We start from the raw sequence: 26,912 nt of genomic DNA, 5'->3' as shown, positions 1-26,912 counted from the left end.
CACCGCGGCGACCACCTCGACCGTTTTCGACCCGCGACCCCCTGAAATAGCAAAGTAATTAGTAACAAGTACAAGTGAGTTTCTCTGTTTCTGGGGTAGCAAAGTAATTAGTCAACAATATACCTTGGACCGACTCCTTAGTTTGAGTCGAGGGCGCTGGTCTTGGCCGGTCACCAAACACTTTACTCACCACGTCTTCGGCCGAGGCACCGAAGAAGTCACCAGTGTACTCGTCCCACCAGTCCCCAAATGTGTCGGTGCCCAAGGATTCCGGAACGGTTGGCCGAAGACGGAACTTCTTGCACCGATCCTGAAACTCTTGCTCCATCGACCGGCACTCCCTCTCGGAAGAACCAGAAAGACGTCCCCGGCTCAGGAGGGAACGAGAGACGATCAGGGGTACGGGGCAACCTTGGAGGTAGCCGAGCTGTCGGGCAACAAAGTGAGGCTGGTAGACCTCCCAACCGGCTCGGCGGGCATCGCAACCAAGGGGAAGGTCGCGAGCCAGTACGATTGACCCCCAGGACTGACGAAGGCCTGCGTCCTCGGCCGCGGCCCAAGTTGCCGTCGGGAGCCCGATTGAAGCAGGATACTCCTGGCGCCGGCACACTAGGAACTCGTCGTCCGAAAGGACGTCAAGGCCGAAAAAGTGCTTGAGGACCTCGTCAGCCCGGTGAGGAGGAGCCGGTCGAGAGGCAAGTTGGGGGCCGAGGGCGGCCGAGCGCTGAAAGGCGGGGACCTCAGGCCGAAGGGTGGAGAAATAGACCTGCAGCCAGAGTTGGAAAACCCAGAGGGGCCCATTCTGGTGCGGATCAATCTTGTTGATGGTCGTCTCGGCCAAGCAACGAAAGAGGTTGGCAAGAATAGCCGAGCTGAGCGCCAGAGAATGACCACTAGCCAGGGCCTGGGCCACCGGCATATTCTCGACCAAGCACTTGTTCGACTTGGTACAACAAATAAATTTGTTGTACCAATAGAAAAGGAAGGCTTCGTGTTCTCCCTTCTTGAGACTCTCCTCGCCTCGGCCGGCAAAGTGGAGAATCAGAGTGTTGTAGTTGAAGAAGTTCTTATGAAGCTTCTGAACTTCTTCTCTGGAAGGCTCTCGATCTCCTCGGCTGAGCGTTTCGACGGCCCGCTCGTCGAAAAGTGCCTTCAGGTCAAGAAGGGAGGGACATCCAGAAAGAGCAGCGTCAATTGGGAGGCCGGATGGTGGAGTCCCAAGAATAGCCGAGATGTCGAGGATAGTAGGGCCGAGGGGTCCGAATGGAAGGACCATGGTGTTGGTGGCCGAGCACCATAGAGTCAAGGCCGCCATAAGCAGCTCCTTATCCATGGTAATCTCCATGGTCGATAACAGGATGGCATCATAGATGCCGAGGGCTTTCCATTCCTCACCGAAGGTTGATCTCATTCGATCCACCCAGGCAGCCCAGGCTGTAGTGGTCGAGGGCCAAGCTCCTTGAGGCCGAGCCAAGCACCATTTGGACCAGTCGAACCCCTGGAGCAGGGGTGTTAGGCATTGCTCTTTGAGAAGATTGGTGATACACGACGGCACTGCATCCCTGAAGAGGGGGCCCAGAATCTGATGAGAGGTAGCCATGTCATTCTCAAAGCGTAGTGTTTTGATCGCATTCCGATCAATGAAATCTTTGCATTTGTTGATCTCGTCAGAGAGCTTCGAGATAAAGGAGGCCATTTGGAAAGGTGATAGGAGATAGTTTGGAAAACTGGTGAAGAAATCGCAGAAGGAAGAACGGGAAGGGTTTTGGCTTGAACAGGTCTGAGAGAATTGGGATTTTGGAGTTTCTGAAAGCGTAAGATGCGAATGGTGGAAAAGTGGGTATTTATAGGCTTTTCAGAATGAATATCAAACGTCTGAAATTCGGAAGGCGCTGGAATTAAAAAAGCACTGGTTTAATTTTGGGGGAAACTTAACCCGGAAAGATTCCAATCATTTCGGATATGTTGGGAACCTGCGAAGAGGGGATCGAGGAGTCGAAAATCCAGGACGCACGATCGCGTGCGGCGCCAGTTTCAAAGCATTAATGAGGATAAGACGTTCCAGTTAGGGCACGGTTTCGAGGCTCACGATTGAAAGTTTTAAGAGCAGCGGAGAATCGACACGTGGCCACGCGTTGGGGGCAACGAGGAAAGTGCAATCATGTCTCATAAATGCGCAGGAATAACGGTCATTAAGGAAGTAAAATCCAAAAAGCAATAAACGTTTTCGCTTCTTCAAGGTCGAGGCCCGACCAAGAGTTAACGGTCGGCGACCTCAGAAGCGAGGGGGCAATGTTTGGGCCTAAAATATTATTGCTGGGCCGAGCAGCAGGATGCGCTCGGCCCAAGGTGATGACAAATAATATGGGCCGAATAATAAGGCCCGGGCCAGCTGGCAGGGTCAGCCAAATCCTAAAAAGTCCAGATAAATAGAAAGGTCGAGGAAGTCCTGGTACAACTAGGATTCTCGACCAGCAAGGAATGAAGTCCCGAGAAGAAGGAAAATTCAGAATCCCAGTGGGAGTAGGTTTGTTCGAGGAAGAGGCGAAGTGGGACAAGGACTCCCAATCCAAATCGGAGTCGGATTCAAGGAATGGGGCACTATAAATACAAGAAATCATGCAAACGGAAGGGACCTTCAACTCAGCATACAATTGCCCTGCGCAAAACCTCTCAATCACCTTGAGATTTTTCCTTTTCTTTTTCCTGCCGACACACCTTCAGTTTGGATAAACAGCACTGTGGAAGCAACCGGCGAGCACCTTCAGTTTGGATAAACAGCACTGCTGCCGCAGGATCAGCCGACCAAGAAGCATCTTCAGTTTGGATAAACAGCACTGCGTCGAGGCCGACCGATTATCTATCCAAGTCTCGGTCGAGGAAGGTTTTCGAACCTTTGTTGGCAGAGGTCACCTTACTAAGCTTTCTCGGCATAGTTAGGTGTTACGAATTACATTGCTCGGCATACTGGTTGCCGAGTGGTTTTATGATTGGATACTCACAGGTGAGTTTCAGGGTTCGGCATTCCGACGGCCGAACTACGTTTACCATCAAGACATATATCACGTTCGAGTACCTGTGCCCATACACCTTGGTCTCGATTCGACGTGCTTATACTCTCACGAATATAATCACAGTGACCGAATCGGGCTCGGACGATTTGTGAACTCCGCAGAAGTAGCAGCCTTGTCTTCAGGCTGTAGAACCCAGAGACCGAGAGTGTTCCTTCCTCGGTCGCAATCGCAAGTTAAAGAAGTCCGCAACGCGCTCAAAGCTACATCAACAGATTTTACTCCTCGGCCAGGCTCGGCCGACGAGTTGGCACGCCCCGCATTCGACCGAATGACGTAGTTAGCTTATTAGTTACTCGGCCTGCGCGCCACGTAGGTTTTGTAATTTTTAGGATCAACAGATATTTTTGACATCTTATTTAAAAATAGAAATGGACTAAGTTACATTGGTTCAAATGCTATGGATGTTTTTATTTCCTGAGGTGGAGAGGAGAGCCACGAAGATTTGAGCAAATAGGTAATAATTGACGGTAGAGAAACATCGGCAGAGCAGACGAGACGGAGAGAGATCGAAGGCCAAGTTGCAAGTGCGTGATTGCAAGGAGCCAAAAATTATATTGAGTATCCCATTGGAAAATGTATAAGATACGTCAGGGCTCAGTAATAGACATTTCTATTCTCTCTTCACACATAATAAAAATGCATAGAACAACTGGCTTTCACCACTTCCAACTCTCTCTAATAATTATAATCCAAATCCCAATGCCTGTGTTTCTCCCACTGTGATGCCCTAATTTCTTGAAACTTCCCCTAGTTGACTGACCGAATGAGGATTCTCTTCGAATTTTTTTTGTGAGGATTTCGAAAATTTTCTAATTATATCTGTTCATTGTATATCGTGTGATTAATTTTTATCAGTTACTGTTTATATTTAATTTTAAATAAAAAATTTACAATAATTTCTAATCGTACAATATACGATAAACCAATATAATTGAAAGATTTCTGAAATCCTCGTACAGAGGACTCAGAGAGGATCCTCATTTGAGTTGACCAACCCAACTTAAAACTCCTAGTGACGAGCTTAAAATCTTCTACACTCAAAATTTGTGACTTTTTTGTGATCTATCTTATTTGTTGATACTTAATCTTTCATTTAAATCTTATTTAACAATGTTAATTTTTTTACTTATCTCCTCAATAAATATTTCAAACTAAAGATGACTTAAGTAAAAAAATAAAATAACACACATGTCGCTCAAATAAATAGAGCACAAGAGGCTACAAAGAGTTTTTGCTGCAGAAAGACCCAGCACATCATGTCAATCGTTTGGCTTATTTTAGGACAACACTTGTTTAAACTCTAATAACTTAAGTTCATGTAGTCATTTACATAATTAAATAAATTAACAGTTCATTATAATTATAATATTTATTATTAGAATTGTCGGTTTGTTCATTACGTATGAAAGATTAAACGAACTCAAATTAATTGATTATTTTATAAAGATAGTTCAACCACAAATGAGCCATTTTGATCATAATTTTTGTATGATATAAAAATACATTACTCACAAGTAAGAGTATGCTTCGACAAAAAAAAAAGTAGGCATAATATAAGTCCGAAGTATCGTCCTTTATTTTATTGCAGCTTAGCTCTTCTCGAATAATCCTAATTAAGTCCACTCTAATCAAACTTTTTTTTTTTGTTGGACAAAACTCTAACTAAAACTTACAAGCTTCCAATTCCAATTCAAAGATAACCACATAAGATGTAAAATCACAAGTGTGTTGCACTGAAAAAAATTCACGAAGACATTGTAACTGTAAATTATTTTGTACAGTAACATTTTAGAAGTGAAAGGTAAAAATGTATAACTTTTTAGAACTGAAAAATACATATATAGAAATATTCTTTTACCATGTTACACTATGTAACAAAACTCATGATCCCACATTATCTCATCCGACGATTTACTTTGTACTCTAGGAAAGTGGTAAAATATAATTAATACAAAAAAACAAATTAAAAATCGTAACCATAATTCATATAATATTTGATTCATGGAAAATATTTCTTTACGTTACATGCACCCCACAACCATACAAAAGACCTTAAATAACTTGATTTAATTCCATTGTCTTTCTTCTTAACTCGACATGTAAGTGGAAACTCAGTCTCCCAACTCCGCTGCACGTGCAGAAGATACAGCTTCAGCTAGTAGTCACATGACTTGTTGCTCGCAAAAGTGCAGCAACGTCGAACCTCCAGACCTGACAGAGAAAACAGCATTCCAGATCTCAGTGAAGACCCTGATGATAATGCCGTGGTTGCAGGGAGAGTTGAGCTGCAGGAAACAGTTGAGAAGCTCCCGGAGATCGTCTTTGGAGTATATCTCGTTCTCCAGTATCATCTGTAGCATGGAGTGTCGAAAATCCAAGTAAGGGTCGCCGGAGTCTTTCTCCACGGCCACGCTCTCGTTGCCGATTCTACCGAAGCCGTTGATTGGTCGCGTGCTCTTCGTGTCGGAGTCTGTGACAAAAAAAGGAGCGTGGTAGTTGTCTTTGTAGAGTTTATTGTAATTGTTGCGTGGGGTTGAAGAAGAAGAAGCAGGATGATGAAATTGGTTGTGTTTTACGGTTTTGGAGGAGGGTTTAGGTTTAGGGTTGAATATTTGGAAGAGCTTACTAGGTTTTCTGCAGCTGCCGCATCCTATGTCGACTGTGACTTTGCTCAGCCAGAGCTTTCTTCTGGTTGTTGTAGGCATTGTGTGTGTTTTAGAGAGAGAGAGAGAGAGAGAGAGAGAGGTTTTGAGTTGAGGGAGCAAGTGAGAGTTGGGATGAGGGGATTTGACTAAGTGGATTGGGAGAGGAGCTATCTCTCTCTCTCTCTATAAAGTCTGCACGTGAGCTCCTGAAGGATCACCTGTATGCTAAAATGACTGTCCTGTGATCTGTTTCTATGACAGTCTGATCTCAACCGCACGATTTGACTACCAGAAAGAATACACGGGTTGTGTACTTGATGTGTTGCTTCCTTGTCATCATGGTGTGGTACTAGATGCTTTCAAGTTATGGAAAGCTAATAATTAATTCACAGAGAGTGAGTAATACCTATAATGTAGAGCACTCAGATAAATCCTTCATAAATCTTATGCGAGGGAAATGCAATCAATAAATATTATATAATAGTTTTGTTGTTTCAACTAAAGACCTTATACAAAAATATAATCAACGGCTTGTCTCAATTGTTCACAATCATGTACCTTAAGTACATATATGTATCAGAGATAAAGAGAACGGATATACAACCGGTTACACGGAAGAATCTCTCGTTGTCCATAAGCAGGCAGCTCATCAAATTTATTCGTTGCTGCTAATAGTATAATTAATCAGGCAACAATCAAATCTCTGGATTTATTTTATTTATTGACTTATCCATCCAATTGAAAGTAATATTTGCAAATCCTAAAGACGAACATGGTGGGCTAGCTAGTGGCTACGGAAGGTATATCCATGACGCTTGATTGTTCTTGATCAAGCCTGCTACATGCTCAGCAACCCATATCGGCCTGCTTCAGTGCAACAAAAAGCATGAGTAAGGCCCCTCTCTTACAGTTGATAGAACAGCATCTGGGACCTGCTTGGAAATCTGGGACCCACAGAAATACAAAGTTGTAATGAGCCCAGTGCCAGCAGCAAAAGTAAAAGAATGCCTAAACCAAAGGGGAGTGCAATCTGCACGCCATTTTACACCTTCTACACACATGCATCCTTTTAAATATGAACTTCTGTTTCTCTTTTGATTTATTCAATCCAATAGTTAGAGAAAAAAAAAGTGTGGTGGAAGTGAAAAAAGGCGTTCAGAAATTGCAACACACATTTAACACTCAATAACATCAAGAACCGGAACCACTTTATCTCATTCGTACTATATCTTATATCTGCTTGGAAATAAAATTTTCTAAGAGAACCCAAATTTATTGGCCATTTAAGCATTCTCAATCAATGTTTATCGGGGACAAAACTGTGATCATACACTTTTCTCATATGAAAACCATAATAAGGAATCATCGCTAAAACATTACCCCACAGTTTAAACTTAAAAACAGGATAGGAAATGCTAAACCATTGGAGTCTCAAAAAAGTCTTATCTCCAATCAATTTATTATCTCATAGCAAAAAATTCCTCTTGTTAGCAGTGCATAGGTGACTACATTACTAAGCAGTTCTCCAAAAGATATCGATGACAAAAATCAAAATATATTCACTAAGCTTGAGCGAACAACGTATGTGCTAAAACCTTCCAGGCCCCTGATCTTCCTAGATTCCTACTCTTGGTGGAGTTGTAAGCTACTCTCTTGGTTATATTCTTTTCCAGATCGAAAAACGAAAACGAGAGTGGCTGCAAATTTCATGCAAGAAGCATACGCTAAAGGTATCTGGGAATCTCTGGGGTCCGGAAGGTCATGAGACTTCACATATGTTTTCTACCTATAGATGCATTCGCAACATATCCATTTGCACAAACAGGCGGGGACACGATATCCCTCTTAATTTCTTAAATCTCAATGACACTTGACTCCCAAACTCAACATTGATAAGAACTATTTAAATTACCTCTTCAAACATTTGCAGTGGACCCCAGTGATCATCAATGCCGAACAAAAATGCCATTTTGTGCTGCTTTTCCCTCATGCATGCCCAATCTGGTGTTTCTGAAAGCTGACAGTGTGGTCGTATGGTAAGCACAAAATGTGTTTATCACAGTTCTAACTTTCATAGATGAACCATGCAGCAAATTTGGTGTTTGTTGAAGCTGAAGATGCAAAACATGCAAAGAGAATATCATATCTTAACAAGGAAAATAGTGTCTAGAATAAATAGTCGAACACCGTCGTGGAAACTGGAAACTTTTCAGTCGAATGTATTAGTGCTACAACTTCCTTGTTAACATGAGGATAACAGATTTGAATGCATACATGAATACCAATTAGGAAAGAACTCATTCATCAAATCAGATCAAGGATGCACTCAGTAGATGCAGTAGCACAAAGCCAATACACATCCTCACAGCAGTAACTACAGTTTTTCAAAACACTATTAGTAACTTTCACAATCTATTACAATATCTTAAAATTTACAGAAAACCAAGAGTTTTACCCTTCTGAATTCTGTCATTGCCATAAAGAGGACATTCCGCATGGTATGGTACTGCAAGTACACGAATCAAATGTTGACGGAAAAGATTCAAAACACATGCATGTGAGCGTGCACACACTCACGAACAAAAAACATACTGCTTTATGGTGGCAAAATAGTAAAAGCAGTAGAACATTGGTATATAAGCTCCTTCATAATAAGAAATAACCAGAAAAGAAAAGATTTTACGACGTTTTTGAAAATATATATGACCTAAGAAGCGAACTTCATCAATCTATTACAAGAAAAACCTTTACCTTTACCAAGTGAGAGCAAGTAGCCTCAACTGCAGTAGCTGACCAGAGCTTCCCAAGGAATGTGGTCACAATTAACCTCAACAATCGGATAGGAAACAATCCCAACAGCGCAACAATTAAGCTCAAGACAACACTTATAATGCGGGACCTGAAACATAATATTCTGTGATATTATTCCTTCTGAATACCTTAATGTTAGACAGTCACAACCAATATCACTAGGATGAGTTTTAACAGAACCAGCCAATATACATTAGGACCAAGTGATAATTTCAATAAATGGTGAAAAACAGCGGGAGCTGTTATTGAAACTATAAATAAGTCATCCAGCACTCCGCCCACCTAAACACTAAACGAGAAACTAAACTTGGAGGAGTGGAGGATGACTTTTTGGAGTCAGTAACAGTTTCCCTACAATCATCAACTGTCAATATTCTCATTGAATGTTCAACTTTAATTGTCCCATAAGTGAAACCTACAAACCTTAAGAGACACCACGGAAAGTAGGCATGAAATAAAATAGTAAAACCGAAAGGTACTGCCACTTAGTACTACAGTCCAGTGGTATTCCTCTTCACTTGTAAGTGAGAGGTCTTAGGTTCGATTCTCGCCAAAGGCGAATTTGAACTACATTATTGCTAGCCCATTGTGAGGCTAAGCCCACCCCCTCCCCCTTAGTGTAGATAATATCGTTTGTTCAAAAAAAAAAAAAAAACGAAAGGTACCAGCAAAACAAGAAAACATTCTTTATAATAACTGTCTATTGCATTTGCATGTCCATCAAGCACAGAAGATCCCCCTAATGCATGGGACCAAATCAAAAGAATTCATAACAAAGAAAGAATTTTACGCTGCTAGCTTCCCGATGAAAGACTGCTGTATGGATTGTCTGTTTAAGGCCAAAAATGGATAGAGTCCAACACAAAATGTTACCTAAAATTCCATAAACAATGTTAAATAACAGGTTCTTTGTAGTAAAAAACCTATGGGTGGTAGTAATAGTATTACAAATGAGTAGTAGACAAAATTTTACAGGGTTGTTGTCACCTTCTCTGGAGATCTTTTAAACATTTCGAAAGATATATATGAACCAATAGAGTGCCCAACCTGCAGGAAACTAAACTCAGCTGTTTTATAAGAAGATAGTAAAAATCAGAAGCTGAAGAAAATCAATTTTTACAGTCTTTCAAATTCTTTCGTGTAATCCTGCGGATGAATTGGTGATCACAGAATTTGTTGAGATCACCACCTGAAGAACAACATTTGAACACAGAAAAATATGGTACACTAATAATCCTCGTTCAGAACCAGGAAATGCTGACAGATGTTCATCACCCAACTATTGATCGAAGATTAAAAACACACCCATTGAACAATTAAACCCCTTTATTTTCTACATAGGAGAAATACATTATGGATAACACCCAAATGAAATAAAAAAAAAACAGAGGAAGAGAGGGCACTCAATCACAATGCTTATGTTCATAAAAATATACTACTGTCAGTAAACAATCACACACAAAAACTGAAACAAGAGAACATTTTGTATTGACACTGGGAAATGCTTCTGATTAACGGGTGCTTGAGTGTTAAAGTAAAGGCAATGGATGTGTATTTGCAATGTTGCTGATGTATATGCTAGAAATAAAGTTTAGTGGATACAGCATTGCTGACAAGCAAATGCTACAGAACTCAAATGCAGAGATATCTAACTTGGTCCAACAATCTTAAGGTGATTTAGGAACAGATATTGCACGTATACACCCCTCTTCTCCACACAGCAGACATTAAACTGAAATTAGCAGCAGAAATTGGAGAGAGAAAATTATCGCACCAGTAATATTGGAACTTCATTATTTTGCAATTCCTGTTTGATGAAGTCCATCTGCACACAAATTTAAAACAAGTAAGCACTATATGTGACTCTAATATACCATTCATTAAGCCTGAGACACTGTTATAATTAATAAGTTCCAATATAGACAAATTAGCGAATGAGTGCCAATAGGAAAAGTATTGGAAAAGGAGAAATCGAATAGTGTTCTAAACAGAAGTCAGATCTGCAAGTCAAAGTTAGATTGCTGCCTTTAAAATAAAACAAACGCATGGAATGACATGAAAACTTATAATTTCAGATGCTAAATTCAGTAATTTGGATTTCACGGTTTGATATTATTAATACAAGCAGATCAACTGGAAGGCAATTGATTTCGGAAGAAATGACATTCAAAATGCTTCACTTCATTGTACAGGACATTAAACCACCACACAAACAACTTGAAGATGTATCACAGATCTCTGGTCTCCTTTGTCCGCCCGACCATTTAAACAAAACCATAAAGCAAGCACGGTTTACCTTATGATCAATTTGTTCTTGTAATGAGAACAGCCCTCTATGCTCCCAGTTCTAACAAGAAGAGAATATCATATAACAATCATGACCACGCCACAGACCACCGAAGCAGAGTGTCAAGCAAGATCAAATATCTTACATGGTAAATGATAGAAAGTCATCAAATAATTCTTCAACTAAACAAATGGGTGAAATGAGACTTGCAAGGACTACTATATATATAATGGAAGGTCAAAGTATGCACTTGCATGCATAATTGGTTGAAATTTACTCTTGCAACCATCTTAACAAAGTTTGTATCTTTCAGATTCAGAAACATTTGAACCTGAGGACCATAAGATGCCCACCACCCTTTTATTAACTACCGAAGGCATACATCATCGTGCCCTCTAAAATATAACTGATTCATAGACACTCCTACTCATTTTGGTTTAGCTTTTCTCTCCAAGGAAAAGGCAACAAGACCTGTTAGTGGCTTTCGGTTCTCACATCTGTGATCTGTCCATATGAATTACCTTCAAAAAGCAAAGATCAAAGAGCCCTTGAGTTGGTTCATGCACACCAACTGATAAAGTAATTTGATTTACAGATATTTTGAAGCTTAGGATACTTCAATGATTTACAATAATTGTCAGAACCCTAGTTTCCAGTTTCTTCACATTAGAAACCCAGGGTCAACCTCACTATTGGCATAATTTAACATATTCCCGAACATAATACTTGCCAATTCTAAAGGTGATTAGTTGGTTGGAAAGGAAACCAAAGTACAGTACCATGTACTGATAATCAACAAAGGGCACGTACTGAAAATTGATGCAAAGATCAATACAAGTATGACCGAACCTCGTATAAGAAAAATGTAATACCTTTTTGGTATGAGATATATGCCCAACAGCTGATGATAGACACAAGATTGAAAACAAATTAGCATGAACTTTACAACTTCCAAAATAGATAACCGAAAATGACATACAAAAAACACCCAATTCTTGCCTGTCACAGACGCAGCTCCACCCAGCAAATCATACGGCGACTCCACAAAGTCTTTGTAAAATGAAACAATACCTGCAATATACCGAAAATCCAAATAGTAAGTTCTGACAATTGAATCAATCCCAGCCAGATAAACACAAAAACCCACCTGGATTTCCAGGTATAACAAGAACATGCAATGTTGGATTGTCTGCAGGTATCTGCAGTACTTCAGTGGTGAAACTGAAAAAAATATCAAACAGCGAAAAAAAAAAAAAAAAACAAAACAAAAAAAAACATAAAAAAAAAAAAAAACCCAATTCACAAAATAATCGTCACGAAAACTATCACACATCACAAAGAATTTGTAGCCAAAAAGTAAGAACCTTGACAAATTGCACGGACGAAATGTGGCACGATTCTTCACTTGAATTACTTCAGATTCTGAATTTTCCTGCTCACCCATTTCTCTGCTTCCACAGTATAATCTGTAGCTTGCCCTTGGCCTTATATAACTACATAAGAATATCAATAACTCTTCACTCCACAATTATATGTTCGACAATACAAAAATCTCACATCGGAAAACAAAATCAAATATCAACTTATACAGTACTAATTACGCCAATGCCTTTTGTGATAAAATTCAACTTATCATGTTGTGTAAGTGGCAAGATACAAGTTACAGGACAATATCAGTGCAATAGAACTTAAAGTATCCTATTGCTAATTTGCTACTGCTAGCTAATTCTCTCTGAAAGGTGTATGAAATTATGAAAGCCTCGTACTTGTTTAGGACAATTAATTGTTAACGTGAAAACCAAAGTTAGGCTTTGTGGGTGGGTGGGTACTTAATACTTATTGCCGGTTAAAAGAGTTAATCCTGGATAATGGAAAGTAGAAATAAGGTGAGGAAAATGGAGACGTACGTGAAACCGGAGGAGAGTGAGAGAGGTGGGCTAATGGAAGGAAAGAGTCGAAGAAGCATCTCTGTTACTTTATATACTTCGAGAGTTTCTTATTGAATTTGTTATTTCTAAGTGGCAGGCTTTATTAGTTACTTTTGGATCTAGGACTTATATGTGACGTGTTTATCGTTAATTTCACGTATACATAATACTCGAGCATAGATTATTACACTCAACTTATTTATGTAGTTATTTTGTGCATGGGCTTATGTGTTTACATTTTAATGAGCATATTATGTACATTTGTAATATTTGTGGTTCACTCATATCTTTATAGAACTACTTTTATACTATTCGGATTGGTTTTTTATACTTATTTATTGTATGGTTTTATAAAACTACATGCGTTTTACAATGAGGGGTTACTATTGCGAAAAACAAAGATTATTTTTTGTAATTTCATTTTTTTTTTTACTTACACTTTTTGTTTTGCTCTCCTCTATGACTGTATGACATAGTAGTTGGATTTTGTGGTGAGCAAGAGTTTGTTGGCGGATGACAATCTACTTTTGACAATGTAGGAAATTTATTTCCTATTAGTTGTACAATATTTATCCTACCCAAGACGGGAATATCCTCTTTTCTGCTGTACTTTTATCTATGTTCCGATGTTGATGCATTGTAATAAGGGTTCTTACCGCAATGCACTCTCTTACTCCTGTATTAAATTTGTTCTAGATTTGGTTTTAATTTACTCATACTTTTTACACATCAATTGCATATTATGGTCTCGTCACATTTCTGGTGTTAGCCAACATGCCTCGATTTCGGTGTCCCCTTGGTTATCAGGGCCAGGTGTGTCAATTTGTGTATATAATACTTCTTCTTTTTTGTCAAATATAGATAATACTCGTTGCTTTGTTATAACTAGCAATTGCACACATACTAAGCATGTGATTATTAAAATTTTTAAAATAAAATTTATAAAAACCAAAGAAAATAGAAATGGTTTTCATCGCTAAAACTTTTTGTTTACGACCTTCAAACGGTTTTGGTCGCTATTGAAATTGTTCATAGTCCTTCAAAACATAACACCAAACAATGTTTTGCATGAAATTATGGATTATTATAAGGGAAATTTTATTTGAACCCATGTAACCTCTTTTTACATCCAACTTACTTTCTGCACCTATATTATTATTAACTAAACTATCAATATCTCTTTAAACTCAAATTTAATACCTAAACTACCCTCACACACCCAATTTAATATGTAAATTTATCTTTAGACCCATTTAGAAAACAAAAACTCTAAATCACTGTTCTGCAATTCATTCAAAGTGTGCTTTATCTGAATTGGATCCCATTGTTCATCCCATTGCCGCTTCACTCACTCCCATTGCCACAATAATTAAACTCTACTCCCTAACTCAAAATCATTTTATAAATACACACACAATAGTAATAATAATTATATAAAGACAAATTACATAGAATGATTACTATCTGGTTTGTAATGTTTATTAAGCTAGCCCCCTCATCTTTGTGAAGATGTTAATTGTTATTTTTTATTCTTCTGGAAAGTGGGTAGAAGTGGGCTAAGGCCGGCAAGAGCGATTTATCTAGCCGTTGAGATCTGTCTTCGGTTTTAACCTCATTGGCATTGTTTTGGTAGAAGAGAGAGTGATGATTTTAAGGTTGCGGGGAGTAGGAGGGGATGGTTTTATGCTTGTCCAAATTCTTAAATCCAAGTTCTTTATTCCTGATTCCCCAATTCGAAGGAGCCTTAAACCCTCAGTTGTCTTTAGAATCAACAATGAGTTTATTAATAAATTTTAGTTTTATTATTAATTTCACCTTGTATTTGATGGTAGATAAAAAAGATAATTCACATTTAAAATTTAAGGTGGGTGTAGAGAATGGTTATATGGGTTCAAATAAAATTTTCCTTATCATAATTATATTTAAGATCATTTAATTAACCCAATTAATAAAATAGAAAGGGGAAGAGTGGTGGAAAAAATGGACAAAAGGGAACTCTCATCGGTTCATCTTCAAGGAAGTTGCAGGAAATTGAAATCGTGGATTATTATAATTATATTTAAGACCATTTAATTAACCCAATTAATAAAATAGAAGGGGGAAGAGTAGTGGAAAGAAAGGACAAAAGGGAACTCTCATCGGTTCATCTTCAAGGAAGTTGCAGGAAATTGAAATGCACACCATACATCAACAATTGCTTCTTGGTTTCATTCACCTACATATAATATTATATTTATTTTTTATTTTATATACTATAAGTTGCTTGTGTTGAAGATACATATTTAGGAACAACTATAGTTAATAATTCCATTAATTTATATTACTCAGTCTTACACTGTGGGTTATGCACAAGCGCGACTGAATCGTATAACTAATGCATAATCATTTATATAAAAAACATTTATACAAATTTAGTTTATGAATCGTAATAATAATTTCCATTACTTAATAATATGTTGACTAGTAATAAGATTACTATTTCTTCAAAAAAACTATTAATTAGTTGTTGTCTTGTTGGCCTAATATAACAACTTTAATTAAGGGTCCACTTATCCATAATCCAATATCAATTTGATCACCTGAACTCATTCCAGCTGCAACCACTATAGGGTGATTCAGTGGTTGGGGACGATATCTAAGCTCGTAGCCTACACGGCATATTTTGGGTTTGATTCCTACTGTTAGTGAATCACACTATAGTAGCCAAGAGGAGACTAAAATGCCTCTGTAAGTTTTTCACGTCCTCAAAAAGATAAATTATCGTGACGAAACTATCAGCTGAAGATAATACCTTCAAATCTTAACTCCTCGAAATGACAAACTTGTTTTGAAATATTCTTCCTTCGTTTCAAACGTTTACTTATGTTTACTTACTTGGAATGGAGTTTAGACGGTCAACAGGTCATTAACCTTCATGCTTTGATCCCCAATTTAACTCCAAAAAATTATTTTTTTGTTGGTAAACTTCAAAGATTAGAACATATTGAAGAGAATTTTTTATTGTTTTAAGAAGGGAAATTGGTTGTTCTAATGATTATATAATATTTAAGTGCACAATTAACCAATTTAGAAAAAATGATACGTTTATACAAATGAAATGATGGGACTATAAAGATAATATAACAAATATATTAAAACGTCCGATCAGTTTGACAATCAAAAGAAAAGATAGACCGTAGATATTGTAAGTTTTCTTCCTCTCGTTAGTGTGGGATCATTGACCCAAGGCTTGGCGTGGGGAGCATTTTGTTGTAAACTTGTGATGTGGCGTGGATGTGACTAGTTCAAAGATAGTATTAGTTATTAGTCATGTTTTGAGTTTAGTATTATAGTATTACACGTTTAAAAAGATAGGTCAACCAAATGTTAAATGTCAAATACACCCTTGTTCCGTCTGATTTTTAAAGTTATTTGTCTGTCAGCTTCACTTTTGTTGTTTTGTTTTATCTTGTCTTTCGCTATTATGTTTATTTGCAGTATTTAGTTCTTTAATAATTCTTTTTTTTTTTTTAAACAAACGAGTTAGTAGTGTTTCATCCTCATCAGTCAATCATCGTGTAATTTAACAACGTTATAAATTAAATTTAGACTGTGTCACATAAAAATGTCTACTTTTTTTGTTTTTAACTTTTTATCGCAATGTATACATCTGTGTCAATAACCACTCTATGAAGATGCATTTTTTTTATGATTAAAACTGTTACGTTTATAAATACCAGAAGGTTATGCAATGTGATGCGGCAGAAGGAATAGGACGATAATATATATAGTATTTGGGATGGAATTGGATTGGATTGGATTTTGCAAAGGTCAAGGTGTATAAATTTAAGAGCATCTCTAATGACTCCCATCGCTAACTTTAAAGACTTATTTAGGCATTTGAAGGGAATATTAGGGTCCCTAAAAGAATATTGTCCGCAATGAAGGTCTTTATGGTATAATTCTTAAATATAAGGACTAAAAGAAAATTATTGTTCACTTCGTAGTAGTATTGTGGCCGTTAATAAAAACTAATAACCTATCCAACAGTTAAAAAAAATGAAGTTGTAGAAATCATTCACGTGGGTGGGTTCAAAAAAAAAAAAAAAACAAACAAACAAACAAAAAAGGAGTTGTCGTGCAACATTCATACATGAGTAGGTTTGTTTCCCACTCAAAATACATAGTGGGACTCACTCTTTGAGTCCCTATATATAGTCTTCACATTTGAGGATTTCTTTGAGATATTCGGCGAGTCCCTATATATGGGATAATTTGAGGACTTCTATTCCAACCCACTGGAGGTCTGTTGTCCCTATTTAGAGACTATACGGTTATTGAGGACTTCTATTCCAACCCACTGGAGGTCTGTTGTCCCTATTTAGAGACTATACGGTTATAGGAACTTGTATTTATTAAGCTAGCAAAATAGAAATACATTTATCTTGCTATTAATTAGATTTGGCAATTTTTGGTATGACTCATTAACTTGACATGAAATAACACAAAAACAACAGGCTTCGGGTCAACCTATTAGCAAGTCAAGTCGTTATCGAGTTACATGTTAAGAACACGTTAACGAATTGGGTCACCACTTAAGAACTTGTTAAGATAATGGGTATGATACATAACACGTTAACGAATTAGGTATAATAATTTCTTGCGTGACCCATAAACCCGACATGAAATGACATAACCCGTCACAAGTTGTGTCGTTGTTGGGTCACCTGTTAAGAACTAATTAAGATAAAAGATTTGACACAACACAATACATTAAGATAACGTGTATGACACGAAAACAATATGAATATTGAACACGAGAAACGCGACCCGTTTGCCAAAAATTAAGTCATCTTCTTCTAGAATTTGAATTAACAAAAAGACATTCTTACCACTTAGTACTATGGTCTGATGATATTCCTCTTCACTTGGAAGTGAGAAGTCTTAGGTTCAAATCTCGTGAATGGCAAATTTGATAACAAATTAGATTGCCTATTGTGTGACTTTGCTGAACTCCCCCTCTCCTTAATATAAAAATATCAATGTACTAAAAAAAAAAGAAAAAAGAAAAAACTTTCTTAACATATTTTGAATGTTTCTGTTGATCCTAAAAATTACAAAGCCTACATGGCGCGCAGGCCGAGTAACTAATAAACTAACTACGTCCTTCGGTTGAATGTGAGGCGTGCCAACTCGTCGGCCGAGCTCGGCCGAGGAGTAAAATTTGTTGATGTTGCGTTGAGTGCGCTGCTGACTTCTTGATCTTACGATTGCTGCCGAGGAAGGAAAAAATCTCGGCCTTTGGATTCTCGAGCCTGAAGACAAGGCTGCTAGTTCTGCGAAGTTCAATATCAAATTCGGCTCTCAGGGTGCCGAATGTAGTAACCTGGTAACACCTCACTTCGTCGAGAAGGTTAATGAGATGACCTCTGCCAATAAGGATTCGAAAATCCTTCTCAACCAAGACTTGGATAGATAACCAGTCGGCCTCGACGCCGTGCTGTTTATCCAAACTGAATGTGCTTCGGGAACGACTGATTCTACGACAACAGTGCTATTTATCCAAACTAAAGGTGTTCGCCAGTTGCCTTCATAGTGTTGTTTATCCAAACTGAAGGTGTGTCGGCGGAAAAAGAAAATAAAAAAAAATCTCAAGTTGTTTGAGAGGTTTGCGCTGGGCAATTGTGTATTGAATTGGAGGTCCTTTTTGTCGTTGCTACTGCCTCTATTTATAGATTTTGTAACACTCAGCCACTGAAATAAAGTATTCCAGTTCTATTCTAACTCTCAGCGTCCATATATTGTGATAAAGAACCTTTTTGATAATATCCCTCAAAGTCAAGATTCCTCGGAAGATTGGTTATAATATTTAAATGTCGTGGATCTCTGTCATCCAAATTCCATGTACCAATGACATTCCAATTTGCGTCATTATCTTGACTTCAACGTTATCCCAAAACCATGCATCTTGACTATTCAAACCTTATCCCAAGTCCATTTGAATTGTACTGCTTGCTCGGAAACTTACTTTGCATCTTATTATCTCGTATAAGAAAATATCAAGATAATTTGTTAAATGATAATTATTATGATAAAAATCATAATATTATCTTTCAATAATAACAAAATTATCGTCACTTTTCATCCGACGGTTGAGAGCTATGCTCACTCAATGGCTTGATTGCACGGGCTGATGGTGTAAATTTGGGTCCAAACATTGCCCCCCAATTTCCTTGAACTTCGGCTTGTAGGGCGAATGGTTAAGGAAATTAGCACAGTCGAAAAACTCTTGTATCGCCGATAATGAAACTTTTTACTCGGCAACAACATCTCTGCACTGTTAACGCTATGGTCTTCCTCAGCTGCCACAATTCTATACAAGGCCCGGCCACTTTAATAAATAACCTCTTCGACCATCTCGAAAAAAATTGGACTGAGGAAAACCGAACGCTGTCGAGGGCCTAGAAGAGTTAGGGATGAAGGGCCGAGGGAAAAATCTTCCTTGATAGCTCGTTCCTCGACCATCACACACAACCCATTGTCAGCAATCATGACTAAATAGGTAGCCTGATTGATGTGATGATACTATATATCCAATGTCAGCAACGCATGTGATTTTTGTTCCTGTGGCCAAAAGCATTCTTTCAGTCACTTCGGTCAAAATGATTCCTTCTGAGCCGGTTAAATAGGTTAATATCCTCGGCCTCTTTTGCGTTTTTTTTTTTTTTTTGACACCTTCGGCCAACAGTCGAATGACATTTTTTATACTCCTTCGGCCAAAAGTTTCTTCCCTTTTTTTTTTTTTTTTTTACGAGGTACAAAATTGGCTTCCCCCTTATTTTCTTATGCAGCATCGGCTCAAAAAGCCAGATGGATAAGAATATATAAAAAGAAAATGGAAATCTAACGTACGGGAATAAAAGTGGCCAATCCATGAAAATGAGGAAGCCAACAATGCTTTATTCCAAGTCGAGATCTTGGAACAACAAAATTTTCAATTTGCCTTTTTCTAGGGCCGAATAAAAAATCATTGCCAAATACTTTTGACTTGACGAAATATTTTTTATCATCGGCCGCCGAACGTATGGAACAATTATTATGCCCCCTAGGCATAATAATTTCGCCAACTTCGGCTCTTAACTCGAACAACTTAGCCAAACTAGGTTTCTCCATATAGGCTTTATTGCCAATAACCATATCGACTGTCATGGTTTCGACATCTAAGACCATGTCTTGGCCCTGTTCGTCATTGGAGCACTCCTCTGACGAATAATTTTCCAAGTTGATTTGTGGCTCAGAAACTGGAACTTTTTCTTCTAGGCCTACCACAATTTCAGTCTCGATCGAGAAAACAGGTGGCCTAGGTTCGTCTTCGGCCGTCTCGACAATCTTCTTAGGCCAAATTTTGATTGTGGCCGAAGTGGAAAATTGCCCCCCCCCCCCCCTCAGCCTTTAGATTTAACCATTTTTCAAGGGGAATTGATCGATAGTCAGAAACGTAAGGAAAACGTTCTTCATCTAGCTAGGCATTAAATCGAGCCCTGTCTTCGTTTACCCATTGCTCTTGTAGGGTAATAGGAGCTTTTATTCTCAACATATAAGTGAATGATTTTTGCCTGTCTCTCATGCCACGAAGAAGTTTGACCACTTCCCACGATTTTTTATCCTCCGCTAGGCGTTTTCTATTCTCTTCAAGGCGTTGTGTATTCTCCTCACTGGTTATTTTCAATTGCACAAGAAGCTCGTGCAATCGGCTAAATGGAGCTGGATTGACATCTTGATATATCATATGAATTTTGTAGTTTTAGCACTAGGTCCTACCGGGCGTGCCAAAATGTTGATCCTAAAAATTACAAAGCCTACGTGGCGCGCAGGCCGAGTAACTAATAAGCTAACTACGTCATTCGGTTCAATACGGGGCGTGCCAAATTGTCGGCCGAGCTTGGCCGAGGAGTAAAATGTGTTGATGTTGCATTGAGTGCGCTGCTGACTTCTTGATCTTGCGATCGCAACCAAGGAAGGAACAAATCTCGGCCTTTGGATTTTCGAGCCTAAAGACAAGGCTGCTAGTTCTGTGAAATTCAATATCAAATTCGGCTCTCAGGGTGCCGAATGTAGTAACCTGGTAACACCTCACTTCGCCGAGAAGGCTAATGAGATGACCTCTGCCAATAAGGATTCGAAAATCCTTCTCGACCGAGACTTGGATAGATAACCAGTCGGTCTTGACGCATTGCTGTTTATTCAACCTGAATGTGCTTCGGGAACGACTGATTCTACGGCAACAGTGCTATTTATCCAAACTGAATGTGTTTGCCGGTTGCCTTCACAGTGTTGTTTATCCAAACTGAAGGTGTGTCGGCGGAAAATGAAAATATAAAAAATCTCAAGTTGTTTGAGAGGTTTGCGCAGGGCAATTGTGTGTTGAATTGGAGGTCATTTTTGTCGTTGCCATTGCCTCTATTTATAGATTTTGTAATGCTCAACCACTGAAATAAAGTATTCCAGTTCCATTCTAACTCTCAGCGTCTATATATTGTGATAAAGAACCTTTTTGATAATATCCCTCAAAGTCAAGATTCCTCGGAAGATTGGTTATAATATTTAAATGTCGTGGATCTCTGTCATCCAAATTCCATATACCAATGACATTCCAATTTGCATCATTATCTTGACTTCAACGTTATCCCAAAACCATGCATCTTGACTATTGAAACCTCATCTTAATGCACCATCACCATCCTGCTTCGCAATCTGATAATAGGAGTCCCCAAGTCCATTTGAATTGTACTGCTTGCTCGGAAACTTACTTTGCATCTTATTATCCCGTATAAGAAAATATCAAGATAATTTGTTAAACAAAAATTATTATGATAAAAATCAAAATATGATCTTTCAATAATAACAAAATTATCTTTACTTTTCATCCGACGGTTGAGAGCTATGCTCACTCAATGGCTTGAATACACGGATCAATAGTGTAAATTTGGGTTCAAACAGTTTCACCAAACTCTTATTCCTCAATAATATACATAGATTATCTCATTTTCCTTTATAATTTCAATTTATTACAAAATTGTCTAAATAAATATTGTTTATATTAGAAATTATCTCAAATATGTGACTTTTTGCAATGTGATGCAACCTTTTACTTCTTTCCATACGAACCTCCTCCCTCCCTCTTTTTCTCTTTATTTTCATTTTAGTTACGTGGAATTTTATTTTCTTAATTAATTGTTAAAACAAAATATCTAACAGAAAAATCAAATTTTATTTTCGATGGAAATAAAAAAAGGAAAATTAATGAAATGGGTTTGAAAACTTTAAGTTTTAACGATAAGGACAAAATAAAGAGTAAAGTGAATAGTACCATGTTTGACTTTTTAGTGTAAAAATATGATTTTTCATTAAAGTGGACAATACTGCGATTTTTCGTCAAAACTTCCAATAAAAAAAAGGCAAAAGTAAAAAACAATTTCGCACCCTCTGGCGACTGGGTACATATGTCAAACGACAAAAATACCCCTAAGAAGAACCAACTGCCAAACGGTAATTGAGGAATCCCGAGAAATCCCTCCCTCCCTCCCCACAGAATTGCGTGTAAAATCGTAAGGAGGCGTCCATCGCAAGAAATCCTCCTTTTTTTTTTCTTTTCTTTTTTTCTTTTTTTTTTTAAATCCAAATCTCTGTTCATCTCTCATATATTAATTAAATTAATTAATTAATCTAAATCTGATCCTGTTGTGGATTAACAGCTTAACTCCCAAAACTCCATTGTGTATATATAGGAATCGATACATATACAAATATAGCATTTCTAGAAATTTGGCAATCCTTCCCGTCCCAAACTCCTGCGAATCTCTCTCTCTCTCTCTCTCTCTCTCCCCCCCTCTTGTTTCTCTCTCCTCGAAATACATTTTCCTTCACAGAATCAGAGTAAATAAAACCCCATTTTTTCTCAAAGAATAATATTAATCCCTTCCTTCTTGCTGTTTAATTGGAACTCCTCACTTGGTGGGCATTTGTGGTTCTATTTCTTCCTTTTTAACTTGTTCTCAACGAGAAGGTGAGTCGATCAACGCTGGCCCGTCTTTCTGAAATCTCGACGTTCTACGCGTTTCGGGGTTCGAAGTAATGCAACTGTGGGGTTGATTTAAAAGTTGGGTTTCGTGTTGCAGGGATATAATTTCTGTGTGTTGGTGTTTGATGTGAAGGGATTGAAAGATGTTGGGAAGCTTGCTAACCAGAATTCTTATGTATGTTAATGTTGTTTAATTAATGTTAATCCAGTTTTGAATCTTGATCTTCGACTTTACCTTTGGTTTTGTTTTTGGGTTGTTTTTTGACATGTTTTGTTGGGGGTGTGCAGATTGTTTCTTGGGTATGCATACCCAGCATTTGAGTGCTACAAAACAGTGGAGAAGAACAGAGTTGAGATTGAAGAACTCCGGTTTTGGTGCCAATACTGGTACGTAATTAAAAACCCAGTCGTTTTAGTCATATGCCAATATGGCAAGAGACTTACATGAAACGAAGATGTTAATATGACGATATTTCAAACCAACCATGTGACGTGGAAAAAAAATTAAAGCACAAGGCAACACGTGATAGGTTTGAGACACTATTGTTTTGCCATCTTCGATTTATGTTCTTCTTCCCCTTATAGGGTTGGTATGGTTGATGTTTGAAACTCATTTTGGTTACCTTTTGGAAGAGTATTTTCATGTTTTGGTTGTCATCTCATATTGGTTAAGTTCAGATCCTTGGTAGCAATTCGACCAATAATTTGTTGGTTTTTTTTTTTTTTTTTTTTTTTTTAATCTAAAAATGATCCATGAGATTGACATAACTCTTTATTTTGGTTTCCGAGTTTGTCCACTACAATCAATCATTTTGGTCATTCCGTGAAAAAGTTCCATTAAATAAAGATACAATGACAAAAATACCCCCAAATTTTGTCAAATCATTTTGGCCCATTGTTTACTAAATTGAGGGTATTTTTGTCAGTTTATCCTTATTGAAGGTTTTTTTGTCATTTTATCTTTATTTAACAGAGATTTTTCACGAAATAACCAAAATAATTTATGGTAGACAAACTCAGGGACCACTTCACTCAATTCCAAATCTCAGAGACCAAAGTAAGGAGTTATGCCAATTTCAGAAACAATTTTGACTAAAATGCCTAAAAAAATATAGAAGAAAAAGTAAAAAGAGAAAAAGTTACAGATTCAATTTTAACATAAAAATAAACTTTACCTTATCTAAATAATTATACGTATTTGAAGTTTACTTTTGATGAAATTAATGTTTTTATTTATCCGAGTTCCTTCTTTTTCTGAGTCCCTATCATTGTAAACATATCATTAGAGCATTTTGGTGACTTATGTGGATGTATAGTTACATGTTATGGGCATGTTTGATTGAGCTCTAAATTGGTAATGTCAAGTTGAATATGCAATAACGACATGTCGTTTTCACAGGATAATCGTGGCAATGCTCACAGTTCTTGAGAGGATTGGAGATGTATTCATCTCATGGTACAAGTCACTCTCTTACTATAAACTCATTTTACATACCACATTTTAAATTTAATTTGACATTTGAATTGTGAAAATTTGAAGGTTGCCTATGTATGGTGAAGGGAAGGTGGCACTTTTTATATACCTATGGTATCCAAAGACCAAGGTAAGAAACACATAACACCCTGCTAGACTTATGTTAGCAAACTGTGAATTTGAAGACAATCGACCATACATTCCATCAATATTTAGGCAATACTTATATTCATAGTCTGACAACATAACATGACAATTTGAAATGTGCAAACATTGTGCTAGACTTATGCTAGCAAACTATAAGTCCGACCGACTACACGAACATTAAGATAACAGTTAACCTGATTAGAGGTCCACATTCACAGTCTGACAACATAAAGACAGTTGCACGGATTTTCAATTTGACTCATTGGAATGGCGTTTGAAATGCGATTGCAGGGAACTTTCTTTGTGTACAAGACCTTCCTGAGGCCGTATGTAGCAAAGCATGAGACAGACATAGACAGGAAGTTACTGGAGATGAGAGCAAGAGCCTGGGATTTGACGGTACTCTACTGGCAGAACTTCGCCCAATATGGCCACGCTGCTTTCCTCCAAGCCCTTCGGTACATGGCTGCTAACTCCACAAAGTTCGCCACCAAACCCACCACCGAGGTACGCCGCATTCACAATGCAATACAATTAGTATGTATGCCCCAGAATCCTTGACCGCACGTTCAGTCGTTTATTTACCTGGTTCATGTTATGCGTGATCCCATAAAATTCTCAGCAAGAAACAATTTCGCGTACACGAAAACAAAGATTTGAATTCTCCTGGGAAACAAGTTACTGAAAATTCATTGTTTTTGTTTGTTTTTTTAAACCAACCTCGTAGTCCCAGACAGTCGATGATGATCAGCTGGATACAGCAGCGCCAGCACCGCCGCTACGTAAACCGAGCGGGAAGAACAAGTGGCAGCCAGAATACCCAACAGCAACACCAAATGGCAGAGCCACCACAATCAACCGCGCTATGTCTGAGACTCCGAGGTCCCCCAAGGTGGTTCATCCCCGACATCAAACGGATGGTGGGCAGGTTGACGAGTTGACTGAGAAGCTCCGGCTCAGGCGTTCTAAGCCAATCCAGTGAGAGAGATTAGATTGTAATCACAAAAAACAAGAACAAAAATTGTACAATTCCCAGAAACAGAAATCGATTGATTGATTCATCGAACTCCGAATTCAAATTCTTTCATTCAATCTTGTTTTCTTTTGAGTCAAAATATATACAGACGAACAAAAATGGCAGGCTGGGTTAGGTGGCGAGACCGATACAGAGGAGTGTGTGGCCGAGAGCTCGGGAGAGGAAGGGGACGACGCGGTTGGTGAAGAAGGAGAGGCAGGGGGACAGCTTTTGGCAGAGGCGGCGAAGGAAGTTTGGGCCCGATGGGTCGGAAGTGGAGGACATGGGCTGGAGGTAGGCCCAGGCGGCCTGCTTCACAAGGCGGTTACGGATGGAGATTTCGTAGCCGGAGTTGTTGGCGGAGGCGGCGGTGGGGGAGTTAACGGCGGGGGAGGGGAGCAGGTCTTTGAGAGAAGTGTAGGATTCGGAGGTCTTGAGTGAGAGGAACTCCAGGTCCAGTTGAGGCGGTGCTGGGGGCGAAACGTCACCGTTTGGGAAGGTGGAGCTGTGGAGGCGCTGGAGATGCTTGGTCGCTGAGGTAGGAGTGGTGGTGTCGGAGAGGAGGCTGAGCTTGGCGGGGACCACCACGGATGTGGAGATGGAGTTTCTGCGGCCGAGCTTGCTTGACGGGAGTAGTGGGCCCACCGGGTGTGAGCTGAGTAGGGTGGAATCGTCCATAGTAGAGCAGCTGAAAGCAAAGCAGAAGAAGCAACAACAAAATGAGAGAGAGAGAGAGGGAATGGAACGTGAAACGCGGGGTTGGGTTTCCGGCGGGGTGCGTTTTGGCAATAATTGGCCTAAAACAAACGTCGTTTTTGTCTCTACGCGCAGGACACTATCTTATCTTACTATTTGTTTTAAAAGATTGATGTTTGCGGTCCCGCCAATTTCTGGTTGGGGCCACCCGTATGCGCTCAAATCCTAGTTGCAACTTGAAAACAGAGGGAGGCTGCGCACACGACTAGTCAACAACTAAACTCGATGCTATGATGGAAGTGATGCTTGGAAACTAATCCAACAAGAGAAATGCTAACGAAACTCTCTTAAAATTAGATTTTTTATAGATATCGAAACTGATAATATAGCGAAAAAGTTTTTGAATATGAGTTTAAATTGTTGGAGTGTTAAAGTATTTATATTGATTAGTCATGTCATACAAGTCCTTTAACGTTAATTTCTGTTCGAATGCATTCTTGAAGTGACCTTGTAGTTCCTATGGGGTGGAGACGATGGGGTCTGTCCATAGATTTTCTTCTTTTGGCCGCATTTCTTTCAAACGGTTGAAGTGAGATAGTGCATCAAGTTGTTCGCAAGGGCTAGCTTGATCTTCTTCAGGGATTCCAAATGAGAGAACCCTAATAAAGAGTCAAAATTATAAAATATAATGTAGAAAACATAAGGTGGCAAAGCTCATAAAAAGTCTCACTTTTGAGAATATCTCTTTAGCATTTCTCATGAAACAATTCTTCAC

At 38.5% G+C, this 26,912-nt stretch overlaps 2 protein-coding genes and 2 pseudogenes across 3 annotated transcripts; 1 reads left to right on the top strand and 3 right to left on the bottom strand.

Annotated features, from left to right (window-relative positions):
- Positions 1-5,042: 5,042 nt before the first annotated feature.
- Positions 5,043-5,968, bottom strand: LOC137712052 (transcription repressor OFP6-like; annotated as a pseudogene).
- Positions 5,969-6,399: 431 nt separating this feature from the next.
- LOC137713374 (uncharacterized) lies at positions 6,400-12,338 on the bottom strand (annotated as a pseudogene). The gene is made up of 12 exons (XR_015955478.1): positions 12,182-12,338; positions 11,965-12,038; positions 11,817-11,888; positions 11,690-11,718; positions 10,827-10,877; positions 10,305-10,355; positions 9,518-9,577; positions 9,321-9,403; positions 8,471-8,618; positions 8,175-8,225; positions 7,632-7,736; positions 6,400-6,663 (listed from the first exon to the last, which is right to left on the bottom strand). The product of XR_015955478.1 is annotated as an uncharacterized LOC137713374 (transcript).
- A 10,199-nt stretch (positions 12,339-22,537) lies between these two features.
- On the top strand, positions 22,538-25,492 carry LOC137713008 (putative HVA22-like protein g). The gene is made up of 7 exons (XM_068452236.2): positions 22,538-22,790; positions 22,903-22,980; positions 23,094-23,192; positions 24,205-24,261; positions 24,346-24,409; positions 24,718-24,933; positions 25,154-25,492. Exons 2-7 carry the CDS (start codon positions 22,949-22,951, stop codon positions 25,406-25,408), a joined length of 723 nt encoding a protein of 240 aa, XP_068308337.2. The 5' UTR covers positions 22,538-22,790; positions 22,903-22,948; the 3' UTR covers positions 25,409-25,492.
- LOC148691442 (uncharacterized) lies at positions 24,476-26,255 on the bottom strand. The gene is made up of 2 exons (XM_088684244.1): positions 25,147-26,255; positions 24,476-25,011 (listed from the first exon to the last, which is right to left on the bottom strand). The coding sequence occupies exon 1, from the start codon at positions 26,117-26,119 to the stop codon at positions 25,574-25,576; it is 546 nt and encodes a 181-aa protein (XP_088540370.1). The 5' UTR covers positions 26,120-26,255; the 3' UTR covers positions 24,476-25,011; positions 25,147-25,573.
- Positions 26,256-26,912: the final 657 nt, after the last annotated feature.

This window comes from Pyrus communis, chromosome 14 (genome assembly GCF_041283825.1).
Source record: "Pyrus communis isolate YQ-2024b chromosome 14, ASM4128382v1, whole genome shotgun sequence".
NCBI classification, from domain to species: domain Eukaryota; kingdom Viridiplantae; phylum Streptophyta; class Magnoliopsida; order Rosales; family Rosaceae; genus Pyrus; species Pyrus communis.
The sequence above is the reverse complement of the archived record's forward strand: the minus strand, read 5'-3'. Positions and strand labels throughout refer to the sequence as shown.

Excerpts from the sequence above, each read along its gene's own strand:
- LOC148691442 (XM_088684244.1), bottom strand. The coding sequence starts at position 26,119 with ATGGACGATTCCACCCTACTCAGCTCACACCCGGTGGGCCCACTACTC.
- LOC137713008 (XM_068452236.2), top strand. The coding sequence starts at position 22,949 with ATGTTGGGAAGCTTGCTAACCAGAATTCTTAT. Across the intron at positions 22,981-23,093 it reads TTGCTAACCAGAATTCTTAT|ATTGTTTCTTGGGTATGCAT; the intron begins GTATGTTAATGT and ends GGGGGTGTGCAG. Across the intron at positions 24,934-25,153 it reads CCACCAAACCCACCACCGAG|TCCCAGACAGTCGATGATGA; the intron begins GTACGCCGCATT and ends CCAACCTCGTAG.